The 22,742-nt window shown below is 45.6% G+C and overlaps 1 protein-coding gene across 4 annotated transcripts in view; it reads right to left on the bottom strand.

Annotated features, from left to right (window-relative positions):
- Window positions 1-4,827: 4,827 nt before the first annotated feature.
- The window catches only part of LOC115087675, a 149,493-nt gene continuing 131,578 nt past the window's right edge, over window positions 4,828-22,742 (bottom strand). For all 4 annotated transcript variants that reach the window (XM_029595130.1, XM_029595133.1, XM_029595131.1 and 1 more), the window contains 3 exons: window positions 9,071-9,153; window positions 5,435-5,559; window positions 4,828-5,228 (listed from right to left, as the gene is read on the bottom strand). In XM_029595130.1, coding sequence (XP_029450990.1) covers window positions 5,549-5,559; window positions 9,071-9,153 — 94 coding nt within the window. In that variant the 3' untranslated portion in view covers window positions 4,828-5,228; window positions 5,435-5,548. The remainder of the gene's footprint in view (window positions 5,229-5,434; window positions 5,560-9,070; window positions 9,154-22,742) is intronic.

Raw genomic sequence — 22,742 nt, 5'->3', positions numbered from 1 at the left:
AAACTTGTCTGTAGGAATCCGTGCAAAATCTAAAGCGTAACCTTGACTTATCACACTGAGGACCCACTGGTCCGACGTTATTTTGGTCCATTCCTCGTAGGAAAGTGCCAATCTGGCTCCTACGTTTGGCACGACTGGCGGGAGCTGTGGAGAGGAATGACCGACTGAGTTTCATTGGGAAGCCTTAGACCCCGCGCCTGACGAGGGTCCACCTTGCTTCCCAAACCGTTTGCCATGAAAGGTCTGAGGCAACGAGGACGATCTGGAGGAGCCTGAACGATACGAGGAACCTGACGACCTCTGAGGACGTGACCTCCTGTTCCCACGGAACCGGGACCTACTGGAGAAAGAGGACCGAGACCTGGGCCTGTGCTCAGGCAGCTTAAATGCCTTATTTTCACCGAGCGACTGCATCAGGTCATCCAACTGCTTCCTAAATAACAATTTTCCTTTAAATGGCAGCGAACCAAGGTGGGCCTTAGAAGACCCATCCGCAGCCCAGTTACCTAGCCAAAGGAGACTGCGCGCGGAAACCACCGAGATCGTGGATCTGGCCGAAGTACGCAGCAGGTCATACAGGGCATCCGCGCTGTAAGCAATCGCCACCTCCAAACGATTCGCCTGAGTGGATTCCTCCTCGGAGAGACCTCCATTGGCCTGAAGCACCTGGGCCCAGCGCAGGCCCGCCCTCAGGGCAAAATTACTACAGATGGCTGTGCGAACCCCCAGGGCTGACACCTCAAAAACCTTCTTAAGTTGCAGCTCCAGCTTCCTGTCCTGTATGTCCTTGAGTGCTGTGGCCCCAGTGACCGGAATAGACCTCTTCTTTACTGCTGAAACCGCTGCGTCCACTCTGGGAAGGCGTAGGAGCTCCAGCACGTCCTCTGGTAGTGGTTAAAGCTTATCCATGGCCTTACTCACCTTCAGTCCCAACTCCGGAGTATCCCATTCCCGGAATAGTATGTCTGATGCCGAGAAGTGGAATGGGAAAGCCACTGCCGGACCCGAGAGTTCCAACAGCACTGGATCCATTTTGGCCCCCGGCCTGGACTCCACCCCGAGTTCCTGAATAAAGGCCGGAATGAGCGGGCCCAGCTCGTCCCTCCTAAACAAGCGTACCACCTTCGGGTCATCGCCCTCCACCGCCGGCATTCCTTTGTCAGCACCAGGCTGGGCTGGCCCCTCTTCATTCGCCCCGGCCCCCCCAGGGGCCCTACGGGCGAGTCTGCCTCGTCTGGCGACGTGGAGTCTGTGTCCGTGTCCTGAGGGACACCCCGGAAAGGGCGCTTCTCCTTAGGCGGGTCTGGGTTTTTCTGGGACCTATCCCTGGATTTCCTCTTCTGGGAACTTGACCCCTTCCAGCTGAAGATTTTGTGCTTCAGCACCTTTTGCAGCAGGAGCGCAAAATCAGAGGGGGAAAAAAAAAAAAAAAAAAAAAAAAGGCCTCCGACCCAGAAGATGACTCCCCTAAACTATCAGCCATCGGGGCTGCTGCTGCGGTGAAAGCGCGGGAGGCATGCTGCCATTACCAGCAGCTGCTCGCGTGGCTTCCGTAACGGCACCCAAAATGGCCGCCATTCCCGCGCTGAGCGGTAACGGCTCTACAGACCCCTCCATGGTTTTCCTGACGCGCGGCAGTGATTGTGCCGGCCGAGACCGGCCCCTCGCCACCCGAGACACAATTTGAACAAACGCATGCGCGGCAGGCAGACCCCCCCTCGGCATCTGCCGTGCAGCCGGAGTACCTGCCAAACACTAAAAACTAAAGTAAAAACAAAAACTACCGGGACGTGAACACCGAAGAACGGAGAGGTGGCCCGTCAAAATAACTAAAAGAACACAGTTCTATTTATTTTTTTTTCCTACTTGCCGCTGCGGTCCCTGGTCCTGACTCTCCTGCTCCAGCGGGGGTGAGTGAACCGGGCTCCCCGGTGTCACCTCCGGCGCTGCTACCAGCAAAGGCCGGGTCCTCGACCCTCAGCAGCGGCCTCAACCAGGGGGGATGGTCCCCTCAGAACCTTTCAACCCCCCTGGGAGGCTCCCAGGATGAGGAACACTTTTCCCACCTGTCTGTCTTCTGGGGTTTTTTTTTTTCCCTTCTTTAGTATTTTTTTTTTTTACAACACAACTTCCACTATCACAAAATCCCTGACTAGCTAAACCATTACAATACACCCAGGGATCCCAGAGGCTGTGGTTGCAGCTGCCCCATCTGCTGGAGACAGAATAAGACAGAGGGGCTGTGGGTGGCACCTTGCTATATGTAGCTGAACCCGACAGGTCTTCCTCGGTGCGGAGTCACAACCCAGGTGTCTGGACTTATCCGGGTACATACAGGGAATGGTGTTTCTGGTAATTAATGACCTTATACAACCATTTTTTTAAATTATAGAAATGGTTAGGTAAGGGGTGCTTTTGGGAGGTTTGGAACACATGGGTTCTCTCATTATTTCCTATGGAAAAATGAGTCTTGACTTACAACCAACTTGAGTTACGAACTCAATTGGTTCCAGAGGGTCAGTTGTAAGTCAGCCCACTGTATACTGAAATGTCAATTGTCTCATGAGAAGCAAGTCATACTGAATGTGAGGTAGACAGAGCTCATACAGAAACAGTGCCTAAAGCAGTGGTTCCCATCCCTGTCCTAGGCCCCCCCCCCCCCAGTCAAGTTTTCAGGATATCCATAATGAATATGCATGAGAGAACATTTGCATGCACTGCCTCCGTAACATGCAGATTTTTCTCTTATGTATATTCATAGTGGATATCCTGAAAACCTGACTGGGTGGAGGCTCCCCAGACAGGGTTGGGAACCACTGGCCTAAAGGGTTAGATTGCCTGATACAGGAACAGGGCTATGTTTCAAAAGTGCTTGATCACAGATAAATAAAAGCATTAATGCAAAGTCTGGAAAAGTGAGATCTTCCTGATTAAGCTGTGACTGCATCGCAAAGAAAACTAATACCAGTGCTGGCTTTAAAATGGTTAATGCAAGACAGTCTGTGTGTGAAGCTGCTGTGAGCATGTTTACAGTAATTAGAAATGATTCTCCTGCTGCTTTGACATGTTTTGTGAACTGCTTGGCAGGAAACAGTGTGCTACATAATGCAGGCACTGCATCACTTTTAAAATACTTTCCAATGCTGTAAACAAAGGAGGCAGGAGAATGAAAACATGTTTATACTTCTATGCTCATATACATAGTTGGGGGAAAAAAAAAAAGTGTAAACTGAATTGTACCAGAGAGGTTAAAAATGACAATGTCAGAAAAAATTAAACTCAAAGGGAGATATGGGGGGGGGGGGGGGGGGGGGGGGGGAAACGGACCAAATACCAGACCATAAAAGACAACATCTTGCATGTCAACCAATATGATTGGTAGATCAGGGACAGTGGTGTGAAGAATTGTAACATGAGAAGTGCAGAATGTTAGGACTAGAGCGACATGCCCAGCCTGTATAAAGGTTGGAGACAAACAAGAAATTAAGGATAGACTGGCCATTGAAAACTGAAGTCATGGCTAGTCACATGAAGCACTTCCTAGTGCTGGTATCCTCAATTCCTGTTCTTGTGCAGTTACCTCACTTGCCTAGAGATACTACCTGCAATGATCACCTCCTAGAGCTAATTTTCTCAGGGAAGTAATTTGCTACCAATTGTACATAGCTCAGCTTAGCTCTATTCTATTCTGCTCTCTATTTCCATTATGGTAATCTATTTTATTATTGCTAGAAGAAATATCTTATAGCTAAGAGAAAATAAACCACTTTTTACCTATAATTACTGAGTATTATTGCTGTTTATATAGGAATAACACAGACAGGAAATGGGGGAGGGTAGATGAATGCCTGATCAGTTCTTATAAGCTGGTCATTAGGAGTTGCAAGGGCATACAGGAACCTCCAGCATAGGTATACAGAATTGGGTAAAACCTGAGGGATCTTCAAACCTAAGTCCAAAACACTGATATCTTAGCTACTTCATATTAGTTCTCAATTGACAAGGAATCCTTATAGTTCCTTTAAGGGGTAATTAAATTGCAGCCTCTAGTGGCAATCTGCTCAGCATTTTGCTACATTACATATTTAGTTAACAGTTTTGTGAAAACTGAGGTGAAATATGCTGTGTCAGACTTTAGTATTGCTGTACTTTGTTGGCCTTAGATGCTTTTTCCTCACCAATTCCTATGGAGCTAGGGTGAATAAGTGTTTAAGAGATTATGTAAATAAGATTGCAATGTGGGCAGGTGTTTTTGTCCTCTTGCCCTTAAGATTACACAAGCATAACCAGAGCATGCTCACTGCAGTTTTCCAGCTTTTCTGTAGGGGAATAGAAATCACCAGAACAGCTTTTACCTGTTCAACAATGGATAATACATAGGTAAAAATAAGGCAGCTAATGCATTTTGTGTGAGCAGGGTAAGCCCCATTTAAAAAAAAAAAAAAACACACTCATTTCACCTTATTCATTTATCCTGCATAGGTTCTGCTTTAAATAAAGCATTTTTTAAAATTTTTCAGCCTGCCTGATTAGCTGTTTGCCTCTGTTTTCTTTCTGGTTGCAAAATGAGCAAATGCGGAAAAAATGGATTTAAAAATCTGAAACTTTTACAGGGAGTTTGATTATGCTGGAAATGTATTTTGAGTGTAGCCATGCTGTATGTCTGGTGATAATCGCTTCAGTTCTCAAGTCTTAATTTTGCATATTTAACTTAGGGTGGTTTGAATGTTTGAAGCATATTACTATAGATTTTACAGCAGTTTCACTACTCATCTTAGTGCATAAATCACCACTAGGGAAGAATAAAAAAAACAGCAACAGATTGAGTCATGCTATAAGAATTTATTTTATTATACTGTTCACACACAGATTTGCAGAACAAGAATAAAACAGGTACAGAATTTGCCAGAGATGTGCAAAAGTTGTCTTAAATGTTAAGTTCTATAAATAGATCTACAAATTTAATAATCAAAATCTGAAGAGTCAACCAACCCCTCCACCCTAAGAGTTAAAATGGTGTTCTAAAATATCCATTAAGTTTAGAAATGTAAACCTTTACTAGATAATGTAAAATGAGTTAAAAAATGGATAGTCCCACCAAGAAACACAACAAAGCAAGCTTGGAAACTCCTGGTGATGAGCCGGTATTTCATGCAGTAACTTGCTCAAAAGTGTTGCATTTGTTTTGGAGACCGTGCTGTCCTTTGCAGGCTGTGATAGCTGTTACACTGTTCCAATGGGGGTGGGGAGAAAAAAAAAAAAAAAGGTATCACAGCCTGTAATTATCAAAAACCACAATCATTTGTATCACTTTTTTTTAACTGCAGTTTTCACAAAAAGTTTCAGCACCTCCCCCTCTGTTTTTCATAGCAGCAAAGAGGAGCAAAAAATAAAACCATGGGTACCAATTTTACAGGAAAAAAAAAAAAATCACCGAAGAGACTTGCTGGGAGACAGGAGAATGAGCTCAAAAGATAGTTGTATTATCCAGAGAAAAATCTTTTCCCCCCGACAGACTGTTCCAGGAGCATAGATACAGAAAACACTCCTACATGGTACCTAGAGGAAAAAAAAACAATTAACCCAAGTTATGTGTGTTAAAACAGATGGAGGAAAATTAGGCTACAAATCTCTCCCTGCCTTGCCTAAAAATTACACATTAGTAACCTCCCATTTCAGTAGATGTTTTTGTTTTAAGCCAGAGTCATCCACCCTCTGCCTACTCTGAAAATGTTGCACAGGGTTCAAGTATAATGAACACATGAATCCTATTTGAAGGAAGCCATCTTTAAAATTCAAATGTAAATAGATCACCAACACAATGTTCAACACACATATCCCCAACGTGCCAAATGCATGGAATAGCCTCCCTGCTGCAGTGGTAGAGACCAAAAAAAAAAAAAAAAGATAGCTTTAGAATTACAGAGCACATGATACAGGCACAGAGGGATCATTAGCAGAGAAGCAAAAAGTAAAGCCAAAGAAAGAAGTGTCTGCAGGGCTGCACTAGTTAATAGAAATGAGCCTTGCAAGTATCTGCCATTCTAGCTTCCGAATCTTATTCAAAGAAACTTTGCCGGAGACAGTCAGGGACCTTAGTTTTCACTTTGTATTTTATCTTTCCTAGGAATTTATCAGCATTTATTAGAGAAACAAAAATGGAAGAAAATCAGTGGGAAAGAAATGACATTTCTCTACACTGATTTTTTCCCCCCCATGTTTGTTACAAACACTGAAATTCCTGGGAAAAATAAAAATACAAAGTGAAAATGAAGGTCTCTGGTTTTAGCCCAGACGTGCAAGTCAGGAGACCCTCAATTCCACTTCTCCACCCACCACTCAAGTGACTGAGCAAATGATTTAACCTCCAGAAGCTAAGTTTTAGTTTCTACAATGTTAAGAAGAATTCCTGCTTGGCTGCCAAAAGGTTTCCTATCTACATTGCTTTTGTAGCTGAATTGTAAGGAATGAATCCAATTATAATTTGTCCAAGGCATGCTTGGGCAGCATTGTCTTGGATGTCTGAAAAGGTCCAAAAACATGTCCACTAGGCTTGCACTCTGCACGAGTCATCATCTGTGAGCTCTTTTGGATGGGGACGCTGAAATCATGTGAATTTTGTACTATACCGTGGACCCTTAGGATGTATTGAAATATAATTCAGTGCCTTAGATGCTACAATAATAGAAGCTCAGCATATCTACCCCTTAAATCTTTACAGGTTGATAAAAAAAAAAAAAAGTGTTGCTCGCACAAAAATGCCCACACTACACACGTACCCCTGTGCACATGAGGAATAAGGGAGGAAAAGTGGTGAGGAATGGGCAGGGCCAAGACTTATGCACCTAACTCCTAATTTTAAAAATGAAACCCGCAACATATGTACATTAGATATCAGCGTAACTTTACTGCTGCTCCTGATGAGAAGCAAGTCTGTAGATCTTAGGTTTTAGGGCTTTAGAGATGTGAATCATGTGATCGATCTTAATGATCGATTTTGGCTGGGGGGGGGAGGGAATCTGATCGTCGCGGTTTTGTTTTTTTTTAAAATCGTTTAAATCGTAAATCGGGGGAGGGAGGGAAAACCGGCACACTAAAACAACCCTAAATTCCACCCCGACCCTTTAAAATAAATCCCCCACCCTCCCGAACCCCCCCAAAATGTTTTAAATTACCTGGGGTCCAGTGGGGGGGGGGGGGGGTCCCGGTGTGATCTTCCACTCTCAGGCCACGGCTGCGTTAATAGAAATGGCGCCGGCGCTACCTTTGCCCTGACATGGCAAAGGCAGCGCCGGCGCCATTTTGGTTCTTGTCCCCTGATGTCATGAGCGCAGGAGATCGCTCCCGGACCCCCGCTGGACCCCCAGGGACTTTTGGCCAGCTTGGGGGGGCCTCCTGACCTCCACAAGACTTGCCAAAAGTCCAGCGGGGGTCCGGGAGCGACTTCCTGCACTTGGGCCGTATTGCCATTTTGCAATACGGCCGGTGCCATTTTGCAATACGGCCCGAGTGCAAGAGGTCGCTCCCGGACTCCCGCTGGACTTTTGGCAAGTCTTTTGGGGGTCAGGAGGCCCCCCCAAGCTGGGCAAAAGTCCCTGGGGGTCCTGCTATAGAGGTGGGTGTGATGAAGAAATGTCATTTTGGCTCCCCCAAATTCTTCTGTCTAGAGACACCACAGATTTTCTGTGACCTTAAGCATTAGTACAAGAAGGATTACAGGGGGGATGCTGGAGAGGCACACAAATGCATTGGCCCTGGGCGCCGGAGACCCTTGGTGCGCCACTGGGTGCGAGTCATATGGGGCTGCAAGCGGTGGCAAAGAGGAGTGGAGATTTGGCGGGACGCAAGCAGTGCCCAACCTGCTCGCGACCCAGAAAACCACACAGTCAGCGGGCGTGATCGAGAATGAGAGAATGAGGTAGGAGTTGGGGCAGAGACCAGGGGGTGGCGGTGCAACTGGGGGGGGGGGGAGGCGTAAGGGAAAAGGCTCACCTAGGGTGCCAAATCCCCTTGCACCGGCCCTGTTTATACAGCACTATCACCAAAGGGAACAGTAACACTTCAGGGAGGATTCCTGTTCACTGCCTGGGCCTAATAGGTTAAGCCTTTCCCCCATAGAAAGGATCCACTCCTTGGGACTTGTAAAAATTAGGGAAGTGGCAAAAGGAGATAGGCCCCAAAATTTCTTTTGGGGCCTGTGTCCTTTGACTACCATAAAAATCCAAAAAAGTGTTACTCACACAGGTACTCTTTCCCCTTTCCAGCTCTCCTGTGGTGCTTTATCCATCCATCCTATCCCCCTGTCAGCTTCATCCCTAGTGCTTGCAAGCTCCCCCAGCTTAATCCCCTCTTCAACAGAATTCCTGAGCTATGTCCACGCCAATCCCTATTCAAAAAAAGTCCATGCCAGCATGCGTGGGGGCTGGATTAGAGAGCAGACATTCTCTGCTCTAGCTTCAGGCCCTCTCTGCCTGGGAGGGGCTAGCAGTGGTTCACGTTTTCTCTAGTCTGCTCCAAGGTCACCGCTTCTCTTCTCCGATACAGAAGAGCTCCCTAATTCAACCCTTCCCCCTTCTGTTCTCTAGGAGGGAAGAGGCTGGAGTAGGAAATGAAGCAGTGTGTGCTGAGCCCTATATGCCTGTACCTAGGGATGCCCTGCTGTGCACGGTCAGGTGGAGAGAACCTGGATTTGGTTCCTGACTCAGATCTGTATCCCACATCGGTTGAGAATAGGAGATGCAGTCATCACTCTGTTACCCAGTAGCCAGATTTAAGGTCCATATTAATCTGCTTCCAGTAAGACAATGGTTTGGAGGGCCTCCTCCCGCCCTAGTCTGATGGCTGAGCTGAGTTTGGATGGGAATATGAAGGAGGAGAACACGCCAAGTAGTTGCAAATTTAGAATCATTGCACTGTAACCCCAATAGAGACTGTTTCAGACAGATCTGAAAGCCAAAGTGCAGGAAGAAGCTGCTAGACTAAAAATAGCAAGACAAAAATCCCCACCACTCTGGTTGAGTATGGTACATTCCATTTGCTCCCAGTCTCTCCTCTTCAGTGCCTCTCTTACCTTTTCCCCAGGGGTTTGATTTTGCAGTCCATGCTGCAGAACTTGGACTCCTTTCAGCTTGTGCTTTTTGATTCTTTGCAGCCCTAGAAAAAAAAAAAAAAAAAAAGAAGAGAATGAGAGATATTGGTGCCATGCTTCCATTAGGCATACTAGTCAATTGCCTAGCGCACACAGCGGTTTTAGGGTGTGATACCAGAGGTTTGTATGCAAGAGCACACAGGGCTCTGCTTTGATAACTCTTGGTCAGTGCCCGAGTTTTAGGCTGCATAGAAGCAGCTTCACAAGACAGAAAGGAAGGAGGATAGCCTGGGGCAGATCCGGGAAGAGCTAATCTGAGATGCAGCAACCAGCATCTCCATGGAGCACCAGAGATGGCATTCATTTTTATTCTCCATTCCTTTTGACTACTGCCGCAAAATATTGTCCACAATGAGAGATCTTTTTCATGGGTAATAATTCCTAACATACAACCTAACTGTATATCTACAATGTTTGTCTTACTTTTCCCTATATGTACCACTTTGTACTTGTCCACATTAAATTTCATCTGCCATTTGGATGACCCAGTCTCGGAAGGTCCTCCCGCCATTTCTCACATTCTGATTTAACTCAGAATAATTTTGTCATCTGAAAATTTGATAACCTCACTCATTGTTCCCTTTTCCAGATCATTTGTAAATATATTAAAAAGCACCAATCTCAGGACAGGTCCCTGGGGCACTCCACTGCTTACCTTCCTCCACTAAGAAAACTGACCAATAAGTCCTACTGTCAGTTTCCTATCTTTTAATCCGTTCGCAATCCACAATAAGACATTGCCTCCTGTCCCATCACTAATTTTCTCAGGAGCCTCATGAAGGATTTTGTCAAACACCTTCTGAAAATCAGAGTACACTATCTATGGGCTCACTATTATACATAAGTTTAACCTCTTAAAATAAAAAGTAGTAGATTGGTGAGGCAGGACTTTCCTGGGGAAAATCAGTGTTGGCTGTGTCCCATTAAACCATGTCAATTTGTTCTTTAGAATAGTTTCTATGATTTTTCCTAGCACGGAAGTCAGGCTCAGTCTATAAATTCCTGGATTACATTGGAGCCCTGTTTGAAGATTGGTATTACATTGGCCACCCTCCAGTCTTCACTTACAATAGACTATTTTAATGACAGGTTTCAAGTTACTAGTAATAGATCTGCAATTTCATTTTTTTTTTCTTTCAGAACTTTTTAGTTTATCAATCTTCCCTATTACATCTTCCATGCTCACCGTGATGTATTTCAGTTCCTCCAAATCACCATTAAATGCCTGTGATAATGGGCACAGGGGAGTGAGCCCTTTGTGCATTGTACATGCCAGAGCTTCATAGGCAAACCTGCGAGGCCTATGCTGGCAAATGTGCCATGAAGCAGGAGTATCTGTAGCTTCACCTATACCAGCCGTACCTCCGTCAGGTTGAGCACTTGTGTTCTGGTGGCCTGCAGGACTTAGGCAGGTCCCTAGGGTAATAAAGAGCAAGAATGCGAGGGCATGCTGGGGGTCAAGAAAGGCAGCAAGCTAGAGCTACAGAAACTGGACAAGGGTCGAGGCAGGCAGCAGGCAAACATGGTCAGGTCCAAAGCAAAATATCAATATCAGGAGGTCAGGCAAGAATGAAGACATACAAAGGCACTGGATGAGGCAAGACAAGGCTGGACAAGACAAGCAGGAGAAGGCAGCACAAGGCAGGAACAGGAATGCAGAACAATCAGGAAGCAGGAACACAGGAGTAACATTGCAAATGCAGGAGACCCAATGCTGAGGCATCATATTAGCATTCTGGAGAACCTGATATACAAAGAGGATGACAGAGGGTGCCGCAGAGTCCATTCCTGCTGCGGGTTCTTTAAAGCTCTGAGCACACCATGCACACATGTAAGGGGATCTCATGAGGGAGCACAGAGATGGTGGTGTTCAGGTTTGACAATGCATTCGATGACAAGCCCTCACTGGCTGCATCCACATCACAGGAAGAGGCAAGCACCGCCCAGGGAGTATGGTAGTTCATGGGGCTGACCCATGGGCCACCAAATGTAATGGTACCCCCCCCCCCTCCAAAGTCCCCTCCCAAATCTTCTGGGCCTAGGTTTTTTGGGGAAATGTCTGTGGAAGTCCCGTAACAGGGTTTAAAGGTTTGAACCTGGCTCCCAGGAGTTCACTTTAGGTGCAGAATTCTTCCATGCAATAAGGTACTGGATTTGGTTCCTGACTCACTAGGTGTCTAAAATCTCCTCCGCTTCATATTGAGTGTGTTTGTCCACCATGACTTTGGTGGGTTTGAGAGGTGGTCTGGATGGCCAAGTTAAGATTGCTGGTTTCAGCAGGGAAATGTGGAAGATATCATGAATTCATAGGGATACGGATAGCTGAGTTTATAGGTTACTTGCCGCACAATGGGAAATGGTCCTACAAATCTTGGGACAAGCTTCAGTGAAGGCATTTTAAGGTGCAGGTTTTTATTAAACCAAACCCAGGTTGGAGCAGTGGTGCAGGCAGAGTGTGCCTGCCTTTTAGAACATTCTGCTGCTTGTTGCAGGAGATGGTGATTTTTCTGCCAAAGCTCCTGGAATTTGCACCACATTAAGCTAGCTGCAAGACAAGTGATGGACACCAGAACAGGCTTGGGTATACAAGGATGATGGCAAAATACTACATGAAAAGGTGAGGACCCAGATGAGCTGCTCACATGATTGTGGCAAAACTCCAACCATGGGCATAGCAATGCTCAGTTGTCCTGGCATTGGTTTATGTAGGCTTTTAGGAAGGTATTGAGAGTCCAATTTGTTTGCACTGTTTGCCATTATGGGGAATAATAGACTAGAAATCCAAGCTAATTCTAAACTTCATGTACAGGCTTTTCCAGAAGTGGGCCATAAATTCCACTCCCCAGTCTGAGGTAATATGGAGAGGGAACCCATGCAGACGGAAGAAATGCTGGAAGAGGTTGGCCAACTCAGGTACTGAGGGAAGTCCAGGGGACAAGTATGAAATGGGCCGTCTTTGAAAAAAACAATCCACTATCCATTTAGTGGTGTTTACTCTTGAGAGGGGAAGGTCAGTGATAAAATCAGTGGCCAAATGGGTCCAGGGTTCCTTGAATTGGTAGTGGCTGTAAATCCTCCCAAGTTGAGCTCAAGAACTTTTGATCATGGCACATGTGAGGTAGGACTCTACATTTTACTTCATATCTGTCTTCATCTGAGGCCACCAGTAATGATGGAAAATGAACTCCATGGTTCAGGTAGATGACCTGCCAAACTGGATTTGTGCGCCCACTGAAGGACCTTCTGACAGACCTTGAGGAATGACTGGTCTTCCCAAGTGAAACTGTTATGGCAGCAGCAATCACAACTCTTGCGGGATGATGTGGAGGCTCCAGGATGCCCTCAGTCTCAAAGGAACATGAGAGGGCAAGTTGGTAAACTCCAGGACCTAGGTCTGGTGGAAGAGGCCACCCTAGGTTGACCTAGTACCTCTCCACAAATCTAGTTCCTATACATCACTCCTTCAGGGACACTATATCCAGCTATATTTCCCAGTGCTCAATGACTTTAGTGGTACATCAGCAAATTTCATTCTTTGTGCATTGTAAGTGACTGGATGAAAAATGTGCTAGTTTAAGTTTAAAAAAAAAAAAAAAAAGAGGCCCTTTCGATCAAGAAAACTGAGGCTTAATATTAACAGTTTATCCATTAATGGGATTAATTTTTTGCAGATATTTGTAATTTAGGTTTTAAAATATATCCTCAGTTGACCTATATTCCTGAGCTAAGCTCAGTATTATCTGCTGGCTATTTCAACTTATGCCGGCTTTGTCATTTAAAAAAACTTTATCAGAATGATCTTCATATAGGGGTGGATTTTCAGAGCCCTGCTTGCCTAAATCCGCCCAGATTTAGGCGAGCAGGGCCCTGCGCGCCGGTGTTCAATAGGCCTACCAGCGCGCGCAGACCCCGGGACTCGCGTAAGTCCCGGGGTTCTCCGAGGGGGGCGTGGCTGCACCCTCCGGACCCGCCCCCAGGTTGCATCCCGGCGCGCTAGCGGCCCGCGGGGATTTACGTCTCCCTCCGGGAGGCGTAAATCCCGACAAAAGTAAGGGGGGTAGGTGAGGGGAGGGAATGGAGGTAGGCTGCGCGGCTCAGCGCGCGCCGGCTATACGGAATAGATAGCCTTGCGCGCGGCGATCCCGGATTTGCGCGGCTACGCGCGTATCTACTAAAATCCAGCGTGCTTTTGTTTGCGCCTGATGCGCCAACAAAAGTACGCCAAATCGTGCTATTTGAAAATCTACTTCATAGTGCAGGCTCTCATGTTGACAACAGCTGATTACTACAATTCTTTATACATGGGACTTTAACGCTAGACTGCAGGCTTTGCAGTTATTGCAAAATTCAGCCGCCAGCTTAGTTTTAGGGGCCTCCAAATAAGAATATGTACATTTCCATTATCAAAAAGTTTACATTGGTTACCAATTGTTCAAAGACTAAAATCATTCTAATCTTTAAATCTCTATAGGAAGATGCCCCAAAATATCTGAGAAAAAGTTTAGACATTCTGAAATCAGTTGAGCAGAATTTCTGGAAGGTCCCAGCTATAAAGGTTGCCTGCTTACATGAAACCTCCATGTTTTTTCACTGGAAAATAATTGAATACAATGCTCGACAAAAAAAAAAAGAAAAAAAAAAAAAAAAGGACATAGCCAACCTAGGAAAGGAACAGTGAATAGTAGGGATGTGAATCGTTTTAGGACGATTAAAATTATCGTCCGATAATTTTAATATCGTCTTAAACCATTATGGAACACAATACAATAGAGATTCTAACGATTTATCGTTATAAATCGTTAGAATCGTGAGCCGGCACACTAAAACCCCCTAAAACCCACCCCCGACCCTTTAAATTAAATCCCCCACCCTCCCGAACCCCCCCCCCCCAAATGACTTAAATAACCTGCGGGTCCAGCGGCGGTCCGGAACGGGCTCCTGCTACTGAATCTTGTCGTCTTCAGCCGGCGCCATTTTCCAAAATGGCACCGAAAAATGGCGGCGGCCATAGACGAACACGATTGGACGGCAGGAGGTCCTTCCGGACCCCCGCTGGACTTTTGGCAAGTCTTGTGGGGGTCAGGGAGCGATTTCCCGCCGCGAATCGTTTTCGTATGGAAAATGGCGCCGGCAGGAGATCGACTGCAGGAGGTCGTTCAGCGAGGGTTCCGGCGCCTCGCTGAACGACCTCCTGCAGTCGATCTCCTGCCGGCGCCATTTTCCGTACGAAAACGATTCGCGGCGGGAAATCGCTCCCTGACCCCCGCTGGACCTCCAGGAACTTTTCGCCAGCTTGGGGGGGGCCTCCTGACCCCCACAAGACTTGCCAAAAGTCCAGCGGGGGTCCGGAAGGACCTCCTGCCGTCCAATCGTGTTCGTCTATGGCCGCCGCCATTTTGGAAAATGGCACCGGCTGAAGACAACAAGATTCAGTAGCAGGAGCCCGTTCCGGACCGCCACTGGACCCGAAGGTTATTTAAGTCATTTGGGGGGGGGGGGGGGGTTTAGGGGGTTTTAATGTGCCGGTTTTGCGATTTTACGTTTTTACGATTTTTCACGATATTTTACCCCCCCAAACGGCAACAATACGATTCCCTCCCCCTCCCAGCCGAAATCGATCGTTAAGACGATAGAGGACACGATTCACATCTCTAGTGAATAGCAACCAAAATGATAAAGGGGATGGAACAGTTCTTCTATGAGATAAGACTAAAGAAGTTTATGCTCTTGTCTGGGGAAGACAAGCAGATGAGGTATGATAGAGGCCTATAAAATTTTGAGTGGATGGAACAGGTAAATAAAGAATGGTTATTTACTCTTTGCAAAATAGGATATTCCATGAAATTTAACAGTTAGCATGTTTAAAATAAAATTGGAAGAGATTTTTTTTCACTCATATTGAACTATGGCATTTGCCACCATTGGATGTGGTGAAAGCACTTAGCATTGCTGAGTTGAAAAAGGGTGTAGACATTCTTGGAGGAAAAGTCCATAAACTATTAGCCATGTAGACTTGGGAAAGCAGGGGGGGGAGGGGGGGAGAGAAAGCAAAATAGCATGTCATTTCAAAATTCAGTCAATTGGATGAGCTATTTGCTTTTTTTTCCCACAACATTGCATTTGTGAAACTGTTTGCAGTTTAGTGCAAGGCCTCTTAGTTTGAAAGCTGTTTGGGGGAAGGGAACCGTTGTCTATATTCAAATGTCTGATTTGAATCCATAAGATACAAGGAGGAAACATTTTCAATAGATGTTCAAGGACAAGGGGTCATGATGTGAATGTCTGGAAGGAGTGAGGAAATCTTTAAGAGGGTGGTGGAATGCTAAGATGCTAAGGATGAGCACCAGAGAGAGCAGCAACTACTCAAAGATGTCCTCATATGCTGACAGCTACCACAGCGTTCAGACCAAAAAAAGGTTCTCTTATTTTCAGACCATAAAATAATTTTGTAACATGGCTACAGTATCCAGATCAGATTTTTTTTTTTTTTGCATCTTTCAAACTGGATTCAAGGTGGGCTTTGAGAATGGCTTCCTTCTCACCACCCTATCATACAGGTCAGATCTGTGGAGTGCTTGAAACGTTGTCACATGCATACTTTGAGTAATCTTGGCAATAGAAGTCTTATAGTTCTTTCAGAGTTGCCCCCTAATTAACCTCCTTTTTGCCCAGTTTGGAAGGATTTTGATGGTGCCATACACTTTCCACTTTATTGCTGCGACTGAGGGGAATTCGAGGATTTTGTAATTTTTATACTCCTCCCCCGCTCCCTGCCTTTCTACAACTTTGTACCAGAGTTTGACAGAGTGCCTTGGTGTTATTGGTGGGGTCTGCTTTGAAATGCACTACCCAGCAAAGAGAACTAACAAGAACTGCTAAATATATCCTACCATGTGCATCCGTACAATTTAACATCAATTCACTTTGTGTAACCTAGTGAATGATGGCAGGTAAAGATCAAAATGGTCCATCTAGTCTGCCCCATGAGTTTAGGGTAATAGCAACTGCCACTCCATGCAGGCTTGCACTGAGCAGAAATATAAGTGTGTAATAGAAAAGTAACCCCATTCTCTAGCCAGCATGGATCCTCTGTTTGCCCCATGCTGTCAGGCCTGACAACCCCTGCAGCACACAGAATAAGGTTGCAAGCGGTTTATTTAGAGATATAAACAAACAGCTCCTGTCTTATAGCACTGCAGGTTCTCAATGGTAAGTATAAGTAATACTTTTTCCCCTGACATGCCCTTTTGAATTCCATTAACTGCTATTAATAAGCAATAGTAGCTTGAGATTTAATGTTTGGGTACTTGCCAGGTCCTTGTGACTTGGATTGGCCACTGTTGGAAACAGGATATTGGGATTGATGGACCCTTGGTCTGACCCAGTATGGCAATTCTTGTTCTTGTCTTCACCACCTCTTCCAGAGGGCATTCCATGCATCCACCACCTTTTCTGTGAAGAAATTTTTCACAAAATTGTTTGAGTCTTCCCCCTTGGAGTTTCACATCATGACTCCTAGTTTTACAGCTTTTCAAATCAGAAAATATTTAATTTTGTGCATCAATTTCTTTCAGATATTTGAAGATCTGTATCATCTCCCCTGCATCTCTCTTCCAGGGTTCACATAGTAAGGTCCTTCAGTCTCATCTCATATGGCTTTCTGTACAGACCCCCCCCCCCCCCCACAATTTTGGTTGCCTCTGGACATCTTCCATTTTGTCTTTATCCTTTGAGATTAGGTTTCCAGATCTGAACCAGGTGAGGTTTCACCAAGGATAAGCACAGTGGCAACCCCTTTTTTCCTACTGGTTATGCCACTTTTGATGCAGCCCAGTATCCCCCTGGCCTTAGCCACCACCTTGTCACATTGCTTCACCACCTCCATATCAGACAACACGCCCAGGTCTCTCTCCCAGTTTGTGCACAGTCTTCACCCTAACTCCTTTGGATTGCCATGCTGCAAAATGCATGGCACTATGCTTCTTGGCATTGTATTCCAACTGCCAAACCTAGGTCACTTCTCATTTTCTCTACTCCTTCAGGTTTGTCCATATGTTGCAGATTTTTGTCTCATCCACAAAAAGAAGTTTTACCTGTGAATTCCTCCACTATATCACTCAAAAGATATTAAACAGAACCAGACCCAAAACATATTTAAGGAACTCCACTTAACACTCTCCATTCTTCAGAATGGTTTCCATTTACCACTACTCTCAGTCAGCCAGCCAATTTCTAATCCATTCCACCACGTTGGGACCCACTTCCAAGCTACGCATTTTATTTATGAGCCACCTATATGGGATTGTATCAAAAGCCTTGCAGAAAATCAAGTAAACCAATTCCTTGATCCAATTCTCTAGTCACCCAATCAAAAAATTCAGATTTGCTTGATAGAACCTTCCTCTAGTAAAACCTTGTCGTCTCAGATTCTGTAACCCATTTGTGGCTAGACCTTTCAGTCCACCACTAAATATCCCTAATTCCATTCCATTACTTAAACCACTCTGGAGCTATCCATCCCTTTTGCCCTCCTCCTACCTAGGAGAGCTGGGATTAATTGCTCATGCCCTTTATATACAGCCATTTAACATTTTAAGGTGTAGCTAGAGTCAGATCAGAGCAGACAACAGGAAAGATGAAAATATGTCCCTCCCTGATGAGGCCTTCCTGCCTCAGTTTCCCTTTTAGGAGGGGGTGGTGGATTCACTGTACACAACCTAACAGTAGATCCTAGGTATTTAGTTTCAGTAGAGTTATTTTTGGCCTGAATCTGTTTGGCTCTTGCACTCCTTGACTGAAGATCAGCGAGCCCGTTCACTCCCTGAATGGGGTAAGCACCTGTGATAGGCAATGGCTGCGAGAGGCACTTGAAGGCTGGAAGAACTCAAGCAAATAGGGGACAGTGTTTCAACCCTGCTCATTTGGGGGAAGGTCATGCCTGCTGGCTTTACTCAAGAGTGCAGGGTCTGAAGATCAGTGAATGAGCCCATTCTTCCATGAATGTGGAAAGCACCTGTGACAGCATAACAGTCTAGGAAGGGTTTTTTTTTGGTAGAAGATATATCTCTTGTAATGAGGTTTCTTGGCCACCCCTCCTCACTGGGAGCCTGGCTGGATCAGCAGGTTCCCGACCTCAAACTTTTCAACCCAAGGAGTCACCTTTTTTTTTTTTTACAACTAAGGGAATCAAATAAGATAATGGAAACCCCATCCAGACCTCCAACATGGGATCAGGATTCAGGGCTAGATGTTCAGGAAGACATGAATATCAGGTAGATGGATTTTTGCTATGCTGGAGGGGACCCCTGACATAGGAATCCTGGTTAAGCTGCTGGGAGAGCTTTAAATGCACATCACCATGGGAAGCTTGACCAATTAGTTGAAGGAAAGGACACCTACCCAGAGTGAAACACCCTACTTGTGATAAAATCAACTATCTGCACATATTTAAAATGGACTCTTAAATATTATAATAGTTTTACTGATTATAGGTAACACCCTTCCTGTTTTGTTTACAGTAGCTCCCTCCAGGGGTTGACACAGCTATCACACAAGATCATACACCACTGTCTGGGCCATAGTCAAGAGTCTCCCTCCATGAAAAGCATCCTCTGGGATATAGTGCTTAGGACCTGGGTTGAGGGCTAGCCAGAGCAGCCCCAAAGAGTATAAGTTAGATGTGTGCCCTGAAGGGAATTACCACTCCCAGAAAAGAGGTTACCCATTGGATTGCAAATAATTCATTATTGCTTCCTTGAGCGGTCTCACCATTAATTTTCCCACACTGACATAAGGCTAGCCAGCCTGTCGTTTTCAGCGAAGCAGGACCACAACCACCCTTCTCCAGTTCTGCGACATTATTGCTGTCACCAAGAAATCGATTGAACAGGTCCTTCAGTGGACCTGCCAGCACTTTCAGAACTCCAAGTATCCTGGGATCTCTCACATCCAGCCCCATGGCTTGTCCATTTTCAGTTTTGTTAGTTTATCCCAAACACTCTTCTGTAAATGGGGATGTTTCTACCCACTCATTTGTACTCTTGCGAGCCAGTAACTCCTCTTCTCCACTGGTCTTCCTTAGTGAAACGTGAACTGACATTTGTTTAAGGTTTCTGCTATTTCTTCATCTTTCCCCACACCTTGCTCCTTGTCTCCTTTCAATCTAATGCCACTGTTCTTCCTCCTTTCCTTGATATATCTGAAAAATATTTGTTACCATGCTTTACCTCTTCGGCAATCTTTTCTTCCACTTGTTTTGCAGTCCTGATTTCTTTCCTTGTTTCCTTCAGCTTCAGACATTCTTCCCTGTGTGTTCCTATTTTTTGGGCTCCTATGCATTTTTAAATACTGATCTTTTTCCTCTTCACAGGCACCACTTTGAAAAATCATATTGGTTTCCTTTTTCTCTATTTTTGTTGCATAAAAAAAGGTTTGTCGCCTTTGTTATAGCCCCTGTTAATTTGGCTCACTGTTCCAGTTCACTTATCTCCTTCAAGCATCCTAAGTATGTTGCTATTTTACCAAAATGTATTTTTGATATCAACGACCTTGATCTTCTTGCAGCTTCCCTCCCTCTTGGCTGTTACATCTAACCATACTGTCCAATGATCACTGGTGCCCAGATGGGCACCTACCTGGACATTTGAGATACTGTCCATTTGTGAGTACCAGATCCAGTAGCGCTCTACCCCTCATGGGTTCCATCACCATTTGCCTGAGTACAGCCACTTAAAGTCATCCAAAATCTACTCCTTGCAGATTCTGCAGCAGGTATGCTCCAATCCACATCTGGCAGATAATTTCTAACAAACATTTCTCCCTTGCTTCCCACCATTTCAATGTTTTCAGCAAGATCTCTATCCAGTACTTCTGGCTGATTCAGAGGCCTGTAGACCACACTAATGTAAATGGAAGTTTGGGGTTCTCTGTGTAAAAAAGACAATCCACAGTACTTTTCCTCCTGCCCCCTGCATTTCAATTGCCCAGATGGTGTTTTTGACAAAGAGCTACTCCTTCCCCATTTGTCATCCCTGTCCTTTCTGTTGCTGGCATGGACCTTTGGACAGAGGGAATTTGGTACAACCTGCAGGGAAAAGCTCTGCAGGTCCCAGTCTACTGGCAGAGCCGGTTGTGGCAGAGGCCTAACTGGAGATTCATCTTATACCAGCCCTCATTCTCCTTAGGTTGAGACCTCAGTTGCTGGCCCCAGCACGTCTTAGATGGGGGCCTCTGCAGACTAGCTGGATGTCTGTGGAGATGGTCAAGTCATAGGCCAGGGTCTGGGGCAGGCTACGTTCAGACGTGGTCAGTGGCAGAGTTGAGTGTCAGGCAAGCTGAAATCAGAACCAGAGATCTGTCCTAGGGAAGGCAGGATGGATAGGCAGGCAGGGAAGAGAGTAACAGCACAGGCTTTTAGATGACAACACAAGCCACTGAAGAACTGAAGGCCAACCACAGACAGACAAAGACCAGGAATGCTAAGCAAACTTATTTTGCTATCCAGTAGTTGACCTATTGCCAAGGCAAGGAGTGGCGGCCGAGGTGGCCTTTTATAGGACCAGCTGGTGATATCAGGCGCTGCTGCCATTTTCCCCACTGCAGACCCTTTAAGATGAGCAATATAGGGCATGCATGCACCTTGGGCAGGGCCTGGGGAGGCAGCAGCATCAGTCTGGCTGGAGTGCTGCTGTGCATCTATTTAAAGGTCTTTTCCTGGTGTCTCAAGAAGCAGCAGTGATGGCAGGTTGAATGTGGCAGCCTGCCGCACGAACATTTGGGGACCTTCCCTGGCAGAGGATGTCTCTTCAGGCTCAGGGCTGGAGGTGAGTGCAGTGGGTCCATGGGCCTGTCCAGTGAACCGCCAAAAGCCACAATACCACCCCCTGAGGGTTTTGGTTCCTTGGAGTGTAGGCATGTGGAATTCCCTTAGTAAGCTGGAGTCCAGCATGTTGGAGACAGGTTCCTACATATTTTCTTTGGGGCCATACCCCTTTCAGGAGATTAGGTAGTCCCATCTTTTGCCCCTCTGCCAGAAACCAAAAGATTTCCTCACTGGTTACTTCAAGGTTAGGTGGTACTCGTGAGCTAGAAGAGTATTAGAGGTTTTAATAAGCACATGTGAAAGACATTGTGTATGCCCAATGTGAGTGGCAGCCTTAACTAGTAGGTCACAGGTCCATTCTGACAAAGGATGGTAAAGGGTCCCCACCTACCATGGAGTGAGACATATAGAAAGCACTCTAAAGCAGGCAAAAGTGTCTGGCTAAGCATTAAACACATATGCCTCAAATTGAGGACTGAGCCTTCAGTGTACATCAGTGGTTTTCTTGACTTTCGGCTGCCTTTTGGATTAGGGTGTTGGTGCGGGTCCAGAGGTTCTGGAGTTCCTGGGCAGATAGCTGGGCTGTTGGTGAAGGAATTGCCATAGGGAGAGGCAGAAGAGGCAAGGGTTGGTTTCTGTAAACCACTTGGAATGGTGACGAAGCAGGAGCACTAGACATGGAAGTTGTGAGAAAATTCCATCCAGGGCAGAAGGGAAGCCCAATTATCCTGGCATTCGAAGGCATAGGCTCTGAAGGTTTTGAGTGTCAGTTTGTATATGGAGACTGTCCATTTCCCTGTGGGTGGTGTGCTGCAGTGAAGTCAGAGGTAATAATGAATGCCAGTATTTTACCGTGAACTGTACTCTCCAGTCTGACAAAAATGTGCAAGGGTAGTCCATGTAAACAGAGTAAAAGGTGTGCAAGCTCCGGGGCGGAAGGGACATCCAGGAATGGAACAAAGTGAGCTATCTTTGAGAAGTGGTCAACATAAGAACATAAGATTTGCCATACTGGGTCAGACCAAAAGGTCCATTAAGCCCAGTATCCTGTTTCCAGCAGTGGCCAAGCCAGATCACAAGTACCTGGCAGGATCCCAAGGGGTAGATAGCTATTCAACCAGATTTGCTGCTCTTTAGGTTGTCAATTTGTCCTAGTACATCTTCCAAGTTAAGAGATTTGTTTCAGTTCTTCTGAATCACCACCTTTGAATATTGTTTCTGGCATGGGTATCTCTCTATGCAAATCAAAGCATTCAGGGTCAACCACCAACTTAGTACAGAGGCATCACATAAGCAATATAAATGATAGACCTCATACCACCCATCCGTGTGGAACCATATAATTTAGTAGAGATGTGCATCGTTTGTGTTCGTGTCGTTCTTCGTTTTTCGGCCGCCATGGAAAATGTCGTTATTTTTCGGTTCGGATCTTTTTTTTCGCGAAAAATCGATTTTTAGTTAGTGCGCGCTAACTCCCCGTTAGTGCGCGCTAACTCAAACCGTTAGATTTTGTTAGTTTTTGTTACTTTGTTAGTTTTTGTTAGTGCGCACTAACAGGACTTAGCGCGCACTAACAGGGAGTTAGCGCGCACTAACTCCCGTTAGTGCGCACTAACCGGAAAAACGAATTTTTGCGAAAAAACAGGAAAATCCTGATTTTTTTCGGGCTCCCTGAAACATGCCGAATTGGACAATTTCGTTGCAATTTTCCAATTCGGCAAAAACGAATGCACATCTCTATAATTTAGTCACAATCATAGGTCTCCAATTTCC

Source organism: Rhinatrema bivittatum, chromosome 3 (genome assembly GCF_901001135.1).
Source record: "Rhinatrema bivittatum chromosome 3, aRhiBiv1.1, whole genome shotgun sequence".
Taxonomy (NCBI): Eukaryota; Metazoa; Chordata; class Amphibia; order Gymnophiona; family Rhinatrematidae; genus Rhinatrema; species Rhinatrema bivittatum.
This window is presented reverse-complemented; position numbering and strand designations above follow the sequence as displayed.